Source organism: Fonsecaea erecta (genome assembly GCF_001651985.1).
Source record: "Fonsecaea erecta strain CBS 125763 chromosome Unknown Scaff8, whole genome shotgun sequence".
Classification (NCBI taxonomy): Eukaryota; Fungi; Ascomycota; class Eurotiomycetes; order Chaetothyriales; family Herpotrichiellaceae; genus Fonsecaea; species Fonsecaea erecta.
Genome location: NW_017387251.1, coordinates 321,131 through 337,829, shown reverse-complemented (window position 1 = coordinate 337,829; position 16,699 = coordinate 321,131). Strand labels below are relative to the sequence as shown.

Genomic DNA, 16,699 nt, shown 5'->3' with positions numbered 1-16,699 from the left:
GTCTTGTTGATATCGGCAGATCCACAGCGGTATTCTCATGGCCAAATTGGGTAACTTTCTTAACTGTTTGGTGGAGCAAGAGCCGTTAGTGGCTGCCTAGTGGAGCTGAAAGCAACGCCATTGGTTAAAGTCAAGCGCTATCTACGCCACCTCAAATCGCGAACAAACGCAGAAACTATCCGGAATCTAACTGGCATTGTCGAAAGCATAGATTCAGGAAGTGGAATCCTTGGGTCTGTGGAGGCGCTTGCTGGCCGCTGTCGATCATGAGCAGCAAGATTGCCGACTTTGTCAAACGAGAAGGGTGTTACGAGGTCAAATCGGCCAAACGTTTTATGCGACTCCAACCTGATCACCACAAATACGAGTCTAGTTGTATTCTCCCAATGCCAAAAGTGGCTCTGAGAAAACCCTTGAAGTATTTTTAGAGGCTTGTCGATATCTGTGGGCCTTGCTACACTCGGATCCAGGAAATAATAGAAGATCGGCGCTCCCATGAGGCAACGATGCAGCCGCATAAACAAAAACAACGACATGTGAATTTCTCTTGTCCCATACGAGACGCAACTTATCTGCTTCTTTAGCTCTTTCTGAACCCCCTCAGTACCACAGCATCTTGTTCATCCGCTGCAGTCACAAAGCTCCCTAGGAGTTCAGCTCCCATGCCCTGATGTTGATTTCTAAGCTGCAGTATCGCTATGCTTCAGCGATTACGGTGCTGGCCTTAGTCACTCTGGGCCTGCTCTGCATCTCGAAGGTCGGCGTTTCGTTCAGACTTCGACTGGGCCCCAGTTTCAGCCAGTTCGCCCTATTCGACAACCCTAGTGGCCCCAATGAGCCCGAAAATTCCAGAGGATGGATCTATTCCGGACCCGAGGCGGAAGACAAAGCAGTGATTCTGGCAAAGGTGCGCGGCGAAGATGTAACGTGGGTGTCCGACTATCTTCAAGAGTATGTCACGCGGGATCGTGTATGTGGCTGCGTGGGCGCTGACGAGGACGCCCGTCCAGCTGGAAACAAGCTATATACTACATGGACGACCCAAGCGAAGGAATGCTACACCCACCACTCAACAAAGGCCGAGAGGCTATGGCTTACCTTACATTCATCATCGATCACTACGACGTTCTCCCATCGTACATGGTCTTCGTCCATCCGCATCTACAAGGCTGGCCTGAGGCATGGCATACGGACAGCTACGGCCACAACCAAATCAATTCTATCCGGTCTCTGAGGCTGGAATATGTCGAAAAGCACGGTTACGCCAATATGCGCTGCGTTCCTGACCCGGGCTGCCCAGCAGAAATTCAAGTCGACCGGCAAGACGACCGCCGTACGGCGGAGCACGCTATGAGGGAAGTGTGGCCATATATGTTCGGTGGCAACTACACCGACATACCCAAAGTCATTGCCCAGCCCTGTTGTTCCCAGTTTGCGATATCGAGAACGCAGGCTCTGCAGCGCAGCCGGGCGGACTACGAGCATTACCGTCAGTGGCTACTCGACACGCCGCTAGATGACGATACAAGTGGACGGGTGTTTGAGTATCTCTGGCATGTCATTTTTGGACAAGAAGCAGTGCTTTGTATCCCTTTAGAACAGTGCCGGTGTGAGCAATTCGGGCGGTGTTAGACGTCAAGAGCCTCCTGATAGACACCCCTATTATGATTCATCCTTATCATCTCTTTGCTGAAAGACAGACGCCGAACATTTGCCACCTACAATAGCGCCGAGTAGCTGATAACACAGCTGGTAAGCAGGAGACACCGAGGTTGGGTTAAGCGTCAAGCGGAGTTGGACAGGCGGCGAGTATCACGTGACATTGATGCGCTACTCGGCCCGTTACTCCTCCGTACCGCTGCCCGCCAAGCCCGCTGCTTGCTGCACAACGACGTACAACTTGCATGCGATGCGATACCCACTCCGCTTCGATGGTACCATGATTATTTCCAACGCCTTCTTCTCCATCTTCCCTGATTTTCAAATACCGAGCCTGTGATGGCTCTGGCTTCTTCCATATTCCGACACCTGGGATCATTCTCATGGACACGCTGATGTCCTTAGATGAAGCACCTTCGCTCCCGATCTGCCTGTTGGCTACCTCGACTTCCCACAGGGTCCGCGTCATTTTTCCGGCCGCTGCCAGCGTCGTCCGGAGACGAACGACCTGACTGACCCGACGGACGATCCCCCTTCCCAATGCACATACCGACTATTGCTTCCACGGTCAATGCCCCCCCGACACCGTTACTACATCTCTTTGCCCCTGAGGGTGGATCGCAACCCGGCGCCGGCTATGAAAAGTGGTCGTCTTTCATCGGCATTGTTACGGCAATCGTGGGGAACATCCTCATCTCCTTTGCTCTGAACACCCAGAGATATGCGCACATCCTCATAGACCGCGAGTACTCCGAATCCAGAAAATCATTTGCGAATGGACACACTGCGCCTGAGCATGGGTCCGGCGTTGCCGGCGATCAGCAGGAAGAGATTGCAGAAGAGCGAAGGAGAAAAAATCTTGGAATATCCAATCACAAAAGAAGTGTAGATGAAGAAACGGATGGTTCAGCGCAGCGTTCCTCAGAGGAGACTCTACAGCCTTCTTTGGGACTTACTCAGCAAGACCATCGCCGCGAAAAAGACCCAACCACCGACGCCGAAAGGGCATCTTACCTCAAGTCGCCTTACTGGTGGCTCGGCCTGGTGCTGATGATCATTGGCGAGACGGGCAATTTCCTTGCCTATGGCTTCGCTCCCGCATCCATTGTCAGCCCACTGGGTGTTGTCGCCTTGATCTCAAATTGTCTGATTGCTCCCCTGATGCTCAAGGAACGGTTCCGCCGCCGCGATCTGTACGGGGTGTTGGTTGCAATTGCCGGGGCTGTCACCGTCGTGTTATCCGCACGAAGCAGTGAGGCTAAATTTGGCCCCGGTGATCTATGGAGGACCATCAAGAGGTGGGAATTCCTCCTCTACGTCATCATCACCGTGGTGCTCATTGGGGCTCTGATGTATGCCGAACCGCAATATGGTCGCAAGACCATACTTGTCGACCTTGGCCTGGTGGCGCTGTGCGGAGGCTATACGGCGCTCTCCACCAAAGGCGTCTCGTCCCTTTTGTCTGTGTCTCTCTACAAGGCGTTTACCTTTGCCATCTTCTACTTCCTTGTGCTTGTCCTTATTGCCTCGGCGCTCATGCAGATCCGATATCTGAACCGTGCTTTGCAGAACTATGATTCGACGCAGGTTATACCGACACAATTTGTACTCTTCACCCTTTCCGTCATTATTGGATCGGCGGTGCTGTACCGAGATTTTGAACATACGACATTGGATCAGGCAATCAAATTTGTCATTGGATGCCTGTTGACCTTTTTTGGCGTGTACCTCATCACAAGTCAACGTCACGAGATCGGCGAAAGTGAAGGACCGGCAAGAGACGAGGAGGAGACGATACAGCTTCTCGACGAGGAGGCAGAAGAGGTCGACGAGCGGACGCCATTAAAGCACGATGCGCCAAAGCCGATGCAGATGGACGGCTATCCGGTGGTCTCCGATGCAGAGCAAGCACAAGCAGCGACGGCCACGCCACGAACGCCGAGACGATTATCAAATGCATCTTCGATACTGCCCTCGATCTCCGTAACGCCTGCTGAACCTTCCGAAGACCTCATTTCCAACCCCTGGCTCTCTTCCACCGAGCACATTGACGTTTCCCTGCCGCCCCTAACACCTCAAATCAGTGGACTTCGCGACGCATCTACACCATTCTATACCCCTGCCACATCAAGACCCCTGCAACGCTCCGCCTCTTCACCTGCAGAACCAGAAACACCCTCGAAACCATCCGGTTCTCCTCGACCACCCAGCCCAGACAGGTCTGCGAGAATTACGCCGGACGACAACTCTCCCGCTCCCAGCTTTCTCGCTCGTGGCTCTAGGGGAAGCATTTCACGCCTTTTCCCTGTCCCAGGCCCGCTGTTGCCCCCTCTCTCAAACTCGCTCAGCGCCTTGGTGGCAGACTCATTACTAAAAGGCGAAGGATCCCCCCGTTCCGTGCGCGCTGCACTTCGTCGCACCCGGTCTGGGCGGCACTCCATCGACGACCGACGACGAACCGTCGCTTTGGCTGATGACATCGACGGATTCGATCCGCTCGCAGCGTTGAACATGCACTGGCAGAACCGCAGCGCCGACAGCGCGCAGGATCTAAGCCGTGCACAGACGCACGAGGCGAGACCACCAGGGGCTCGAAGAGATGGTGATGGAGTCGAGGCAGATCTCGCGTTGGACGACGAGAGCGATATGGTCAAGCGAAAAACAAGACTTCGGGCGTTGAGCGAGACCTTGAGCGGGATGATGAGTCGACACTCGTCCGGTCGGAAGCGGAGTGAGAGCCACGGCAAAGGGAAAGATGGACCGGGACCCCAGACTGAGTTTGGTGGAGATGAAGATGGAGATGGAGACGGAGCTGATGATAACACCACGGAGCGTGCAACGGAGCGGTGAGTACAGCTGTTTGTTCTTCATTCATGATGGGAATAGGAAAGGGGGTCGTTGTGTACTTGTACCAAAGTAGAGTAAGTAATGCTAGTATATAATACCCCTACCACATTGTACGGAGCATGTCGAGTCAAACAGGATATTTTACCCTTTCCACAGCATCCTTTGTACGCCAGGTCCTGACATGAAAGCAATCTTTGTCAGTCAATCAAGGAGTTCGCGGGCGTGCGTGATTCGATAGAAATGCTAATCCTCTGTGGACTTTGGTCGTCCCATCGGATTACATTCGCTCGTCGGGACATCATACCATTTGTCATGCATCGTTCCAGGGGTGGTGAGTCCCCTTCGTACAAATCTGTATATACTCGCAACCTGGCACAGTATAATACAGAGTCCCCCCGTGTCTGCTATCTTGCGGCTGGTGCCTCTGGCTGTGGGTGGTGTCAGCCTCCCACGGCGGACTCGTCTTCGCCTCCTTCCGTGGTGGTTTCTTCACCGTAACCGACCTTGTCGCCGTTGCCTGGCCTGCTAGCTCTCTCGCGTGCCCTCCTCGCTTTGGCTCCCGCCTTCAGACTGTCCCATTTCTCTCTATACTTGGTGATTGTCTCTTTCAACTTGACATTCTCTTCTTCGCGCTTTCTTGACCTCGCATCACTCTTGCGAAGAATTTCTTCTAGTTCTGCTATTCTGCGCTGCATCGTGTCACGATTGCCACCTCCTCCACTATTGTTGATGCCGACAATCCCGCCACTGTCGAGTCCCATCTTCCCACTGATGGTCTTGCCACGCGAATTCTCGGGAGAGAGCATCGGCGAGCGGTTGTGGAGGGAGCGAATGCTCTGGGCCAGTGCTGCGGAGGACGTTTGAGCAGACATCTCAAAGACGTGTAATCTCCTGGAAAGCGTGTCAGAGAGATGCTTAAGGGCTTGATTCTCTAACGCGAGTTCTTCCATCGTCTTCCCGTTCACTTTGATCTCATCAGCGCCCCCACGGGCTCTGGTAAAGCGGCTCGGCGGTCCGTTGGCTGAAGCCGGCAGTATCGTACTTTTGGCATCAACAAAATCGTCCTCGGAGATATTTGAGAGATTGGAAGGTTGGCGGCGATGGCCATGTCCACGGAGGCCAGCACGCGCCTCTTCACGTTCGGCCCGGGACATGATTTCAGCGTAGGAACTTGTGCCTCCGGTGGTAGGGACGACGTAAAATGACTCGGACGGGTTGGACGTGCTGTTTCCGGTGCCGGAAACCGCCCGTAAAGCCGCACGCGAGATGAGCTGAGAATAATCGACGGATGGTGCTGCTGGCGTTGGGCGGGACACAGCTTTCGGGGCCTTGGGAGTGCTGGAAGAGGGAGCAGATGGCGACTTAGACGGAGCAGTGGTGTTTAGAGGTAGCCCTGCAAATGCCAGTGGTGCACTGAGTTTCGATACAAGACTCTCAAAAGTTGTGTAGAATTGCTGGAAGGGGGCATCCGAGCTTTGGGCCTCTGGCTGTTCCGTCACAGCAGACTTTGTCGGAGAGGAGGATAACGGGGGGGCCCATGATGGACGTGAACTCGTTTGGCGGGACATGGACAAGAGAGTGTCGGCGGGGTCTGCATTTGTTCTTATGGCAGGCTTGCCCCTTGGTTCATCTTGAGCATTGTGTCCGTCGGCATGTTGGTTCGACACCAGGGGTGAAATCGGGGTAGGCCTCTTTTGTCGGTTGTTGGGTATACCTCTTGCCGAAGCAAGATTGCTAGCAATGGAAGAAGATAACTCGCGAGTGCTGGACCTCAGGCCCCTGGGAAGCCTGGGAGGGTGGACAGCGACCTCTGGCGAAGGAGGTCTGTCAGATTCTTGCTTCTGCTGCTCTGCCGCTGGCAGCGCATTGTCGCCATCGCCAACTGACGGCTGGCTAGGAACCTCTTTCACTGGCGGTTTCTCATGAGCTGCCCTCAACAGCTGACCCAGCTTCTTGTGGTGTTGTTCCAGCAGATTCAATACGCGCAGTGCCTCCGAGTCTGAAGTCTCCTGGGCCGCAGCTGCGAACTCTGCTGCGGCGAGATCGTGCTCCTCGCTGGCAGCGACGGGATTGTGCCGACGCGACTCGAGGGCAGCATTTCGGGCATGGGTATGAGCCTAGGCAGGAGAGCATTAGACCATGCGTCGTTGCTCCTCAATTTCCGACATAGATTTGCTTACGAGAGTCAGCGGTGCGGTTTCCATCTATTCTTAGTTCAGTGGTCGCCAAGGTTCGCAAGGGCTGTCGGGTGACTGTCTGCAGTGTATGTATCGATAGACTCGAAGACGACGAGGCGTGAGCGGCATTATTCTCGCATGAGAGAACAATCCGCAGGTAGTTGGACCTTGGATGGAAGGAAATCTGCGACGAAGTCACGAGTCTGCAGTGACGCAGGTTTGGACGAGATCTTGGTGGGGACTGAGGCTCCTTGCATGCATGCACTCCTACTGGGGGTAGGAAGCCTGGAGGTGCCCCCTGGCTCGAGCCCTTTAGGTCACTAGCCTCTAACACGGGAGCCGAAAACCACCCGCACCAACCGAAAGTGGCTGCCTGTGTCTGCCTTTGAGATCGCTGGGTCCGGCGAATTCATGCCCTCTAGCCACCCGGGCGCTGCGGGCGGCTGAGGTCACTTGGTGGGTTAGGCCACGATTGGATCGCGTGAGGGGGCCGCCCAGAGTGATTGCGCGCCACTACTGGCCATCGCCTGCCGCTTTCGGGGGGCCCTTTCCGGTTCGCGCAAGCCATTCGAGCATTTTGCACCCGTCGCTGACTCCCCCCCCCCCAAAGCTTGCGAACTTTCCACCCACAAGCAGCTAATGATACTGGCCCTTTCCGCGTACCGAAGCCCTGAAGCGGCAGCCTGAACTCATAGTTCTACCACATACGCGTACCCAAGTGCGACCAAGAGAACCCATCTCGACTAACGACTACGGTGACCGCCTTCGATCTGGCATCACCTCCTCTACCATTCTTCTACACTGCACTCCTTCGTCTATCCTTTCAAGACAGATATTTCATAGCACCTTTTTGTTTTATTCTCGTGATATCAGCTAGGTGCTCCCCCTCTTTTCGTGTTTGGATCCACATGCCGTTCGTTACCATTGTCCGTGTGACATCACGCGGATTGGTCCCCCGTTGCTCCTAAACATTGGCCACACTGCAGCTCGACAATTGGACTCACCTTGAATGGCCGCAGTGTCTGCCCAATCCTCTCCCCATGTCGCCCCTACGATGCCCGAACCCTCACCTCAGCTGAAGGGTCTCAAGAAAGTTCTCTCCAACAGGCGACGGTCGTCTGAACTGGTCGGCGACGAGTTCATAAAAGATTTGCGCACCGACTCCCTTGACTCGATCACCCTGGACAAATCCCCCACGAGACAAAGTGTCCGCTCTATCAGCCAAGATGGCAGCAGCAAATCTGGCAGTAGTGGAGTGCGCAAGCTGCTGCCTGGCCACAGCAAGCGACAGAGGAGGAAGCTGCGCGAACTGGAACTGAAGGCTGCTGTTGAAGACTTGGCAAGAGGTAGAACAGGCACTGGGTTGAGTGTGAAGTCTGTTGCAACACCGTTGAGCAGGAGAACGAGCAGTCAAGGAGGTGATGGTGATGCCAACCTCCTCACAGACGATTCAGAGGTCGAGACGCCTCCTTTGGTTACCCGCGACTCTCACACGGGCTTTGCATCCATGTCCTCGCCTTTAATATCTACGACGACTACACGCAGCGATGGCGACTCCCTACAGAGCCCGTCCAAAGAATTATTGATGAGCACAATCCCGACCCTCATTGAGCCTGCGGGGGACGACGCTTCTCCGTCCCCCAAGACTCCAGCTTTGGCAGACTCTGCTCAAGCCGTATCCTCTCCCACGGGGTTGATTGGCCGAACAGACAGCCTGAAACCAGAGTCTCGTCGTGACAGTATAAGCAAACTCCGTGGCAAATCACCCGGGAGAAGGTTTAGAGATGTCTTTGGAAAGCCAGGCAGGAGTCCGAGAGCCAGCCCCGAGCGGAAGGAGATCGAGCCGGTCGCTGGTATCGCCAGCAATGAAAACCTCACGCCAAAGTCGAAAGTTACTGAACCGCAAAACCCCCCTGAGGATCTGACAGTGGCTCCTCCAGCGCCAAATATTCCGCAGACCAGTTCGATGCCAAACCCAGAAAGTGCCGTGCGGCCTCTGACACCTCCTGGTGCTCTCATTGGCACCCCGCTCACCACCGTTACTCCTCCTACGCCCACGGACACTCGGTTTGACGCACCGGCTGGGTCTCCAAGTACGGACAAGCCAGAGTCCAAGACGACACCAGAAGGCTCGAACATTGTGGTGAGCCCATCCGGAAACATGATATCGCACCGGAGGATCCGCTCAGCCTCTTCTATCACACATCAGCCCAGCAAGCTCTCCACTTCACTCACTGCCCCACTGGCATCTTCCTCCGAGGAGAAGAGAACGCCGTCGGGAGGTCTATTCTCATCTTGGGTCTCTGCGGCACAGAATGCCGCGTCGACTATCACAAACCTTACGGCGCAGAGCAGAAACCGCGCCGGCACCAACGCTTCAGACGCCACTCCCAAGCAGAAACCCATCGAGGAATCCATCAGGGAAGAAGAGGAAGCCCCTGAACCGGAAGCCCCACGCAAGCAGTTAGCCGTGGAAACACTGGGTTCGGGAGACTTGAACTTTGAAGATCTCGGTCTGAATGCTGAAGACAAGCACGCCTCTTCCACCAAGCCTGAACTGACAGATGCCAAGAGAGACGCCACTGCTGAAAAGGAGGAGGTTGCTGCGAAAGTGGAAGACGCCCTGGCGAGAAGGGCTGTTTCAGCTGCTTATGAGAAACAGTCAAATACGACAACTCCTGTGGCTGAAATTCCTGACCCCGTGGGTAGTAGCATGAGGCATGCGCAAACGATTGCAGCGGCAGCGAGCGGGGAAAGGACGCCTCCCAATGGTAGCGTTTTCGAAGCCGAGCTGGGTTCGGTCAAACGAACGGCAAGTGTTCGCAGCAGACTTGGAAAACGAAGATCGCGCGGGTCATCGACGGCAACTGGGCAGTCGGCAATTGGTGCTATAATAGGGGCGAGTACCGCAACGTTGGCCAACCCGGCCAAGGGGCCTCGATTGACGGGCTTTACAATGGCTCCCAAGCAACGCAATCGAAACTTTCACCAGCAGTTTCGGAGTGTTCCCGAAGACGACTACCTGATTGAAGACTACAGTTGTGCTCTGCAAAAAGAGATCTTACTCGCCGGGAGGATCTACATTTCCGAAGGCCACATCTGCTTTTTCAGCAACATACTGGGGTGGGTGACTACCGTGGTGATTTCTTTTGAGGAGGTCGTCAGTATAGAGCGAGAGAACACGGCAGTGGTTTTCCCCAATGCCATCGCCATCCAGACATTACATGCTCGGCATACTTTTCGAAGCTTAATCTATCGAGAGCAGACGTATGACCTGCTGATCGGGATTTGGCGCGTCAGTCATCCAGCAAGTTTCCAAAAGAGCATGAATGGGAAGCAATTGGCAGCGGAAGAGGCCAGTGCGGCCGCTGTGGTAGAGAATGGAGCCAGTGCTCAGCCCAGCGAGGGGAGCTCCACCGAGGAATCGGGCTCAGATGGAGATGAGGATAGTGCTCCAAGTCTTCTGGAAAGCAGTGCGAGCAACGCCGGCAGCGAGCTCGTGGACGGCAAGACAGTGTCTAGAAAACCGTCTGGCATGAACGCGAGCGCTGTTGCGCAGACGGCCAGCATCCTCGCCGGCACGACACCCAACGTTCCACAGCCACTTGCTGCCCAAGCAGGATTTCCAGAGGCAGCAAACGACTTCCCGGGTCCGGCGACGCATCCTCCGACCGACTGCTCCGACAGTGCTACACATTACGACAAGATTATGAAGGACGAAGTCATTCCTGCCCCGCTAGGCAAAATTTACTCTCTGTTATACGGCCCCGAGTCGGGCTTCTTTGTGCGGAAATTTTTGGCCGATGAATGCAAATGTATGGAAATCGCTTTCGAGGACGATAAGAAGGGGTTGAACAACGATATCAAAAGCAGGCAATACTCTTACATCAAGCCGCTCGGTGGAAGCATTGGTCCGAAACAAACCAAATGCATCACGACCGAGAATTTGGATTTCTTCGACCTCGAAAAGTCGGTGAGCATCACATGTACCACGCAGACCCCTGACGTACCAAGTGGCAACGCGTTTAGCACCAAAACTCGCTACTGCCTCTCATGGGCTCCCGGCAATGCGACAAGATTCCAGATGAACTGCACGGTCGAATGGACAGCCAAATCCTGGCTGAAAGGGCCTATTGAGAAGGGGGCCAACGAAGGCCAACAGCAGTACGGTGATAGCCTGATTAAGGTCCTAAAGGTTGCGGTTAGTGGCCGTCCTAGGGGGACGACCAACGCCAGCAAGGGTTCGAAATTGACCAAGAAGAAGCGCAAAGGGGAGAAAAAGGGCAAAGAGGAAAAGATCGAAGAAGAGAAGAAGCAGACGGTGAACTGGGGCATTTTCGAGTCATTACGTCCCTTGTCACCTGCCATAGACATATTGAGGCAGTTCGTGAAAATGGAGGTTGTGGTTGCAATCCTCTTTGTCATGGTCATGTTGATGTGGCTGCGTGGCCCAGCGGGAACCACTCAACTCGGTCCGTACAGATCGCACACAGAGCGGATGGCGGCATACGATTCTCTGTGGTTGCGTGAGGAAAACGAGTTCTGGGACTGGCTTGAAGAACGCGCCAACATTGATACTATTTCACTTCGTGAAAAGTCTGGCCCCAGCTTCAGTCGATCAAATAAAGAGGAGACCGGCGACCCTGCGAGACAGAGGTCGATAGAAAAGCAACGGCACAAGAGGAGCAGGTCCTCGACAAGACAAGATGTGGAGGCGAGGATCAAGGAAGAAAAGTTCGGTCAAAGAGAGATGGAGGACGCCATCAAAGTTACGAAGGAGAGGTTGGAAATTCTCGAAAAAGTCATGGAGAAGAACAAACATCAACGGCAATAGCATGAACAACTGTTGCCCCCCAGTCGTGGGTGGTTCATCTCTTTAGGGACAGGCCTGGGGGCGGCTGAGCATCCTTAGGTGATTCATGGTGGCTCTTGGATAAGAGAACAGAAGGATGAAGGTTGGGAAAGGGATACGAAAGAATCCGGATGATCTATTGTCTTCACTTGAGGGGTATGGAGATGCATGGCTTTGGGACAGATGTGTTATCCACGACAGCGGCTCTCTGTACGGCGTACTGGGCTCAATGACATTCATTGCCTTTGTCTTTTCTCGCCTCTGGACAAAGCGTATTCTGGGGCTACCAGGCGCAGGCTGGTTAAGTCAACTACTAAAGAACCGACGATAGAGCACTGTGAACATTTATGTTACGATGTGCACGAGATACTGACAGGTATGTTTGAAATGAGCCAAGTATCAAACAGCTGTCTTTTAAACTGGCGGCCACATAACCGATACATTCTCAGAGATGTGGTCGTCATTGGGATGAAGCACTCAAGCAAGGCACACCCTGAACTCTACGAGGTACATGTACCGAGTGGAAACTGCCCAGGTATTCGTCAGCCCCAAGGACCACTAGGCGCTGTCCGGGGCCTGCACGGGCAGCCAAGGTCCAAGAATGCGCAATGGTGGATCCCCAAAGCTTAACCAGGAACTTAACTAAGGTCGTTTAGTTCCCTTTGCCTATTGATCCCCCGGGGCCCGAGCTCCATGTGCGTCGGTCGACACGCATCCCTGAGGGTCCGTTCAGGGTTTCTGAAACCACGATGCACTTTGCTGTGCCACCTGCGTACGTATATTGTTTTCACAATTTGCATACCCTTTCTATGCGACTCATTCCCCAAACTGCTTTCTGTTCCCTTCATCATATCCACCAGCTCCCTCTAAGCAAGCTCCTCCGCAGCCGCGCCTCAAGCGACAGACTATCTTGACCACCCGCCGTACGTTTATAGTCGGGTAGTTGTCTCCGTCAGCTCTCGATTCCATCTTCGCCGTTGACTTTACGATTGCTGCGGCAGGACCGCACAGCGCCAGGGGACAAAAGACATGCTGGAGTCACGATAATGGATTCCCACCCACACTCATAATTCTTTTCAATCAGCTGTGCCTGCGGCCTTCCGGAGGAAGTTGTTGGGGCTCATAACCAGCCGTCGCACTCTTCAGTCCACAGGTCCAGAGGAAGCCGAAGCCTTTATGCCACCGATCTTTGACTGGCCGTGAAACGAGTTGGAAGTGACAGCCCGGGCACCCTGCAGCAACTTCTTGTGGGCAACGGTTCCAGACACTACTACTGGTCATGGCCATCTCCCATTCATGGAGACGTGCAGCTCTCACAGCAATCGTCCTACTGACCTTATTCCTTCTGCTGCGGCATGCATCTACCTCGTCAAGCCTTCCTTTGACCCAAGATGCGGCTGAAAGAGAGCAGGTCTCGAGACCCTACCCTCCTCCCAAGCCCCCGAACGTCATTCAGGAGTCTCAGCAAGCCGTCCACGACGTGGCAGGCAGACCTCTACGAGAAAGGCTACGATACCATTTCCCCTACGACATCGAGGCCAAATTTCCTGCTTACATATGGCAGACGTGGAAATATGGACCGGATTCAGGAAAGTTTGAGGAGAGATTAAGACCGTTTGAGGCCTCGTGGTCAAACCTACACCCTGGCTTTGTCCACGAGGTGGTGACGGACGACGCTGCGTTACACCTCATCAACTATCTGTATGCCCCAATGCCGGAGATCGTTCAAGCATACGAAGCCATGCCGCTTCCTGTCATCCGGGCCGATTTTTTCCGCTACCTGATTCTCCTTGCACGTGGCGGGATATACAGTGACATCGACACCCAAGCCCTCCAGTCGGCTACGGATTGGTTGCCGCAAAACCTGGACAAGTCCACCGTCGGCTTGGTGGTGGGAATTGAGGCCGACCCAGACCGACCAGATTGGAACCTGTGGTATGCGAGGAGGATTCAGTTCTGCCAATGGACGATCCAGGCAAAACCAGGCCACCCAGTGTTGAGAGACATTGTTGCCACGATTACCGAAGACACATTGGCCATGCAAAAGGCTGGGCGCCTCCGCAAGGGTAAAGAACCCACCAAGAGCATCATGGAGTACACCGGACCAGGTGTGTGGACGGATGCGTTGTTTTCATACTTTAACAACCAAGAATATTTTGATTTCAGCACCCGAAAAACGAATGTATCATACCCCGATTTCTTTGCCATCACCGAGCACAAGAAGATTGGCGATGTCGTGGTGCTGCCAATCACGAGTTTCAGTCCAGGCGTAGGTCAGATGGGCTCAGAAGGACCCGAGCACCCAATGGCCTTTGTGAGACATGACTTTGACGGTATGTGGCCCCAAGCTTTTGGGCGGGTTGCGGCTGAAGCAGCTACTGAACCATTCTCTAGGATCCTGGAAACCCGAAAACGAACGCATGAAGGGTGATTGAAACATAATCAAGCTAGCTGCCTCCTCGAATATAAACAGCCCATGTTCGAGTCTGAGATTTCTTGTTCGCGCCGTCATCCGGACGTGGGCCATGGCGACGATCTTGTCTGCAACGACCAAAAAGGGACTGGGCCGGCCAGGACAATGGACCCATTGGGGACTTAATCGACGATTTGAACGTCACGCACATAGACCAGGGGGATAGATCGATTGGAAGGAGTTATTGGAACACAAACTGTACATGGATCAGCTGGGAAGGCGATATACCCTCGCAAGAAAACGAATATTGATTTGTGTGACCCTAATCCCATGTATCGACCTCCCTCGGATCCTCGTTAGTCATGGCCTCGTCTATAACGCCGCGGGTGAGTGGCTCTGGGAAGGAGGGCGCGTCGGTTTCCTGATTGAGTGTGTCTGTGTCTTCCTCTTTGACCCTGTGTCCACAATATGCACCATGACCGCCGACCGTTCCGGGGGATATCGAGGGGGTTGGTCGACGTTGTGGCATCGCAGCTGAAGCGTGATGGTTGCACCAATTTGACGTTCAGGATCGACCTGCCCAGGCCAGATATCGCAGGTGAGAGCAATAAGGAATAGGAATAGAGCTACCCATTGGGGTCTCGTCCTCGTCTCTTTTTGCCTCGCACTCTGCTCGGGTCGCTGTCTGGTCTGGTTTCATCTGTCCAGTGTCAGCCACTCAAATCCTCCGCATCCACCCGCCTTTCGTCATGCCCACCAAGCTGGTTTTCTCGTTACGAGATCTCCACTGCGACAGATGCGTGCTAGCCCTGGGCAGAGTGAGGGAATCAGAAATCAGGGATCCAACAAACTGCTGGGGCTGGGGGCCACCCAGAGAAGGAGGGGAGGGTCACTCAGCAGCAAAAGTCCTATGGTGTAAGTGAAGCCTTTCTTCTATCAGTCCGCCTCCGCTGTGCTGCTCTCCTCAGGGAATTTTTTTCGCAGCTTCTGGGGCTGTGCCTGCGCCCTCTCCAACATCCCTACACTCCCTCTCTACGTCGCTCCATCGCAGGATCTGTTGCACTTCTCCTTCCCCTCTCTCACACTTGTCATTCCAGCAGAGGAACCAAAACGCCTGCACCGCCTCACCGCTGACGTCGCCTCGTGCATTGACGCTGGCAAACGCCCCTCGTTAGTCGCATATCGCATTGCGTTTTGATCGCCCGCGTCGAGATGACCCTCAGCCTTGACGCTCCCTAGGCCATTTGGAAAAGGAAAAAGATGCGCATTGGCTGTTCCGATGAGCACAGCGACGCTTCAGACGCCGCAGCAACAGCCGCCGCCGCAGCGAGCGGCCTCAGCTCAAGGCCATAGACAGTACCTACGAACCAGTAACCCTCAAAACACCCGCAGCGCCTCCCATCCCCATCCCAGTCGTCAGTACGATAAGGACCAGAGCCAGAAACATGCCGATTCAGCCCGGCCCAAGGAAGAGGAGGAGCAGGAGCAGGAGGTCATGTCCCCGGAGGAAGTCTCCAAGCCCCCAGAAGAGAAGAAGCTTGGCCAGTCATCCCGCACCCTCAAGGTCACCGACTTCGAGTTGATGCGGACACTTGGAACTGGTAAATCAACCCTTGTCGACGTGATTTCAAAAATGTGAGGAGACAATTGCTCACCAAATCGCGGCGCAGGTACCTTTGCACGAGTTTGGCTGTGCCGGTTCGCTAATCCTCATCCCCAGGACAAGGACAAGGTGTTTGCACTCAAGGTCTTGAAAAAGGTGGATGTCATCAAGTTGAAACAGGTCGAGCACGTCCGAAACGAGCGAGATGTCCTCGCCGCCGTCGCTGGACACCCATTCATCACTACCCTAATTGCGTCTTTCTCGGACGAGACGTCACTGTACATGCTGCTGGACTATACTCCTGGCGGCGAGATCTTTTCGTACCTGCGGCGGGCACGTCGCTTCCCCTTTCAAACGGTCCAGTTCTATGCGGCCGAAATCACCTTGATCTTGGCGTACCTCCACGAGGTGCAATTTGTTGCGTATCGAGATCTCAAGCCCGAAAACATCCTCCTCGACGTTGATGGCCACCTCAAACTGGTCGACTTCGGTTTCGCCAAGTACCTCCCACCGAGTCCCGAGCCGCATGGTGAGAACGGCCAGAGCGCCACACTCGAAAAGCTGGGCACTGAGCACCCCGAGCCTCAGGCCAACGGAGCCGGCGTCACATATACCCTCTGTGGCACACCTGAGTATCTCGCACCCGAAGTCATACGAAACACCGGCCACGGGACAGCCGTCGACTGGTGGGCGCTGGGGATTTTGGTCTACGAAATGCTGATCGGTCAGCCACCATTTTGGGACCAAAACCCCATGCGCATCTATGAGCAGATTGTTGCTGGTCACATTCGCTTCCCCACGGCGCATCCGTCTCAACCCGGACACCGCCATAGCCTTCACGTGCCCAGAGCGGCACGAGATTTTATTCTTGCGCTGTGCAAGACCGATCCCACGCAACGCCTCGGGCACATTGCTGGTGGCAGCAAGAGAGTGATGCAACACTATTTCTTTGATGGCATTGACTGGGACGAGATATACTATCGGAAGAGGCGGGGCCCGATCATACCCCGGGTGGAATGGGCTGGCGACGCTGGCAACTTCGACGAATACCCCGATCCCGTCGAGGGTGAAGAGAGCGAGGGTGGAAGAGGGAGGTATACGGATGAACTGCGGGAAGAGTGGGAAGACGCGTTCAAGGATTTCTAGGC

The 16,699-nt window shown here is 54.5% G+C and overlaps 6 protein-coding genes across 6 annotated transcripts; 5 read left to right on the top strand and 1 right to left on the bottom strand.

Moving 5' to 3' along the window:
- Positions 1 to 670: 670 nt before the first annotated feature.
- On the top strand, positions 671 to 1,632 carry AYL99_08793 (hypothetical protein; the record flags this gene model as incomplete). Its single annotated transcript, XM_018840301.1, has 2 exons — positions 671 to 951; positions 1,011 to 1,632. The coding sequence occupies 2 exons, from the start codon at positions 671 to 673 to the stop codon at positions 1,630 to 1,632; spliced, it is 903 nt and encodes a 300-aa protein (XP_018690048.1).
- Positions 1,633 to 2,199: 567 nt separating this feature from the next.
- Positions 2,200 to 4,509, top strand: AYL99_08792 (hypothetical protein; the record flags this gene model as incomplete). The annotated part of the gene is made up of 1 exon (XM_018840300.1): positions 2,200 to 4,509. One exon carries the CDS (start codon positions 2,200 to 2,202, stop codon positions 4,507 to 4,509), a length of 2,310 nt encoding a protein of 769 aa, XP_018690047.1.
- Positions 4,510 to 4,946: 437 nt separating this feature from the next.
- Positions 4,947 to 6,710, bottom strand: AYL99_08791 (hypothetical protein; the record flags this gene model as incomplete). Its single annotated transcript, XM_018840299.1, has 2 exons — positions 4,947 to 6,623; positions 6,687 to 6,710. The coding sequence occupies 2 exons, from the start codon at positions 6,708 to 6,710 to the stop codon at positions 4,947 to 4,949; spliced, it is 1,701 nt and encodes a 566-aa protein (XP_018690046.1).
- Positions 6,711 to 7,737: 1,027 nt separating this feature from the next.
- Positions 7,738 to 11,517, top strand: AYL99_08790 (hypothetical protein; the record flags this gene model as incomplete). Its single annotated transcript, XM_018840298.1, has 1 exon — positions 7,738 to 11,517. The coding sequence occupies one exon, from the start codon at positions 7,738 to 7,740 to the stop codon at positions 11,515 to 11,517; it is 3,780 nt and encodes a 1,259-aa protein (XP_018690045.1).
- A 1,297-nt stretch (positions 11,518 to 12,814) lies between these two features.
- Positions 12,815 to 13,970, top strand: AYL99_08789 (hypothetical protein; the record flags this gene model as incomplete). The annotated part of the gene is made up of 2 exons (XM_018840297.1): positions 12,815 to 13,868; positions 13,930 to 13,970. The coding sequence occupies 2 exons, from the start codon at positions 12,815 to 12,817 to the stop codon at positions 13,968 to 13,970; spliced, it is 1,095 nt and encodes a 364-aa protein (XP_018690044.1).
- Positions 13,971 to 15,227: 1,257 nt separating this feature from the next.
- Positions 15,228 to 16,697, top strand: AYL99_08788 (hypothetical protein; the record flags this gene model as incomplete). Its single annotated transcript, XM_018840296.1, has 2 exons — positions 15,228 to 15,569; positions 15,669 to 16,697. The coding sequence occupies 2 exons, from the start codon at positions 15,228 to 15,230 to the stop codon at positions 16,695 to 16,697; spliced, it is 1,371 nt and encodes a 456-aa protein (XP_018690043.1).
- Positions 16,698 to 16,699: the final 2 nt, after the last annotated feature.